Source organism: Nicotiana attenuata, unplaced genomic scaffold (assembly GCF_001879085.1).
Source record: "Nicotiana attenuata strain UT unplaced genomic scaffold, NIATTr2, whole genome shotgun sequence".
Classification (NCBI taxonomy): Eukaryota; Viridiplantae; Streptophyta; class Magnoliopsida; order Solanales; family Solanaceae; genus Nicotiana; species Nicotiana attenuata.
Window position 1 is genome coordinate 188,662 of NW_017671701.1, and position 3,020 is coordinate 191,681.

Sequence of the window (3,020 nt, forward strand, 5' to 3'; positions counted from 1 at the left end):
TGCAACTATTGGCTCTGTTTTTCTTATATCTCATAACGGAACTTGCAAGCTGTAAAACAAATATCAGCTTAATGTTTTCGTGTTTAGAAAGTGTTTTTACTATAAAAATCTTCTTCAGCCGCGGATATGTTGAGATCAAAGGAAGGTTTTTTCGATAAGCTATTGATCATTTTGTTGAGTCTTAAAGCAATATTTTGTTTGTTCATAAACTAGCACCTTCAAATTCGCTTCATTTTTCTTTACGTTTCGTTGCAACGGCTGGGCATCACCGGTGGTAGCGGTGAAAGCCCCCTATTTGTTTGGTTCCGTGATATTTTGTGTGTATTTCAGGTTAGGGCCAGTGGCTTTGGGCAGCGAGCGAGACGTGCACATGTAAACAGTAAAGAACAACCCGAATGTCAACAAGGAACGACAGGAGTTAGACGTGAACGAGCTAGGTGGCCGCAACACCGTCGGGTATACCAAAACAATTCCCAGGTTCTACTCACGGGAGTTGGTACCTCCCATTTTCCTGTTTCCCTCTATTGTGTTAGTTAAATTGCTGTCGTCTTAGTTCTTATTAGTTTATTCACCGTATTAGTGTGCCTGTAGTGGCAACTTGTCTTCTTCTAGTTTGGTCTGTTGTGAGTGTTAGTTATTCCCCTAGTTCGTCGGAGGTATAGTGGCTGTGGTCTGGGATGGTCGAGTGAGTTCATGTCCTCGGGGGGAGCGGGGGTGGGTCGGGAGGTAGGGCGGGGGTTAGGGGGTGGGTTGGAAGCATGGGAGGTAAAGGGAACAAGGGTGTTTATCGATTGAGAATTGGGTCATGGAACGTAGGTACATTGACAGGTAAGTCTATAGAGTTGGCGAAGATCCTCCAGAAGAGGAGGGTCAATATAGCTTGTGTCCTGGAGACAAGGTGGGTAGGGTCGAGTGCGAGGGACGCGCACGAGTATAAACTTTGGAACTCAGGAACCCAGAAGGGTAAGAATGGAGTGGGTATTTTGGTGGATAGGGAACTTAGAGAGTCTGTGGTCGAGGTTAGACGAGCGAATGATAGATTGATGATTATTAAGTTGGTGGTTGGACAGTGCACCCTAAACGTCGCTAGCGCCTATGCGCCTCATGCGGGCCTAGATGAGGAGGCTAAACGACGCTTTCGGGAGGAGTTATATGAGATTATGTGTCAGGTACCACCTGCTGAGAAGTTATTCATAGGAGGGGATTTCAATGGTCATATTGGGTCGACCGCAGGTGGGTATGACGAAGTGCATGGAGGCTTCAATTTTGGGGAGAGGAACGGAGGAGGAACCTCGTTGCTGGACTTCGCTAAGGCTTTTGGGTTGGTGATTGCAAACTCTAGATTTTCGAAGACGGAGGAGCATTTGGTTACTTTTCAAAATGCGGTGGCGAAGACTTAGATTGACTATCTCCTCCTCAGGAGGTGTGACATAGGGTTGTGCAAGGATTTCAAGGTGATTCCAGGTGAGATACTCGTGACTCGATATAGACTCTTGGTGATGAACGTTGGTATTATGGTGAAGGGGAGGAAAATGTCTGTTCGAGGAAGAACGAGAATCAGGTAGGGAGCCTTAACTAAGGATAAAGCCCAAGATTTGGAGGGGCGGTTGTCAGTTATAGGAGCTTGGAGGAGCAGTGGTGACGCGAGCACTATGTGGTCAACGACAGCAGACTGTATAAGAGAGCTGCGAGAAAGGTGTTGGGGGTCTCGACGGGCGTCTCTGGCAGGCACAAAGGAGAATGGTGGTGGAATGAAGTGGTACAAGGTAAAGTGGAAGCGAATAAGGAGGCGTACCAGACGTTAGTGGGGAGCATAGGTGAGGAGGAGAGGCGAGCGTGCATGGAGAGGTATAAGGTAGATAGTAAGGAAGCAAAGCTGGCGGTCACGGAGGCTAAGATTGCGGCTTATGGTCGTATGTACGAGGAACTAGGGGAACAAGGTGGGGAGAAGACGTTATTTAGGCTGGCCAAGCTGAGAGAGAGGAAAGATCGAGATTTAGACCAAGTGAGATGCATCAAGGACGACGATGGTAGAGTATTGATGGAAGATTCCCAGATTAAGAGGAGATGGCAGAATTACTTTCAAAAACTTCTTAATGAATTAGGGGATCGGGATATTGAGATAGGTGAATTGGAGCATTTCGAGAGTCACAGTGACTCTGGGTACTGCAGGCGCATCAAGGTTGAGGAGGTCGTGGGAGCTATGAGTAAGATGAGTAGGGGCAGCGACCGGGCCTGACGAGATTCCGGTAGAATTTTGGAAGTGTGTGGGGAAAACAGGTTTGGAGTGGTTGACTAGGTTGTTGAGTGTTATTTTTAAGGCAAAGAGGATGCAGGATGAGTGGAGGTGGAGTACGATGGTCCCATTGTATAAGAACAAGGGTGATATCCAGAGTTGTAACAATTATAGAGGTATCAAATTACTGAGTCACACTATGAAATGGGAGAGGGTAGTTGAAGCGAGGTTGAGGATGACGGTGTCCGTTTCTGACAACCAGTTTGGGTTCATGCTGAGCCGTTCTACTATAGAAGCTATACACCTTGTTAGGAGGTTGGTTGAAATCATCCAAAAAAGCATTTGACCTAAAGTTAAAGTGCCATATCTTCCAAAACTTCCCTTCCATATAGATCGTCATGGCATGAACTAATTTCTATAGAGATAGGAAGAAAGACAATCACATGGTGTTTATTGACCTAGAGAAAGCGTATAACAAGGTTCCTAGAGAGGTTCTCTGGAGAAGCTTGGAGGCAAAAGGCGTGTCGGTTCCCTACATTATGGCGATTAAGGACATGTATGATGGGGCAAAGACTCGGGTTAGGACAGTATGAGGCGACTCTGAGGATTTTCCGATTGTTATGGGGTTACAGCAAGGTTCTGCGCTCACCCCGTTCTTATTCGCCCTGGTGATGGACGCGTTAACACACCACATTCAGGCTAGAGGTTTGGAGACAGGCTCTTGAATCTAAGGGTTTCAAGTTTAGCAGGACGAAGACGGAATACCTGGAGTGTAAGTTCAGCA

At 46.8% G+C, this 3,020-nt stretch overlaps 1 protein-coding gene across 1 annotated transcript; it reads left to right on the top strand.

The window, feature by feature from the left end:
- The first annotated feature begins 758 nt into the window (after nucleotides 1–758).
- Nucleotides 759–1,400, top strand: LOC109209768. The gene has a single exon (XM_019373094.1). The coding sequence runs from the start codon at nucleotides 759–761 to the stop codon at nucleotides 1,398–1,400; it is 642 nt and encodes a 213-aa protein (XP_019228639.1).
- The last annotated feature ends 1,620 nt before the right edge of the window (nucleotides 1,401–3,020 follow it).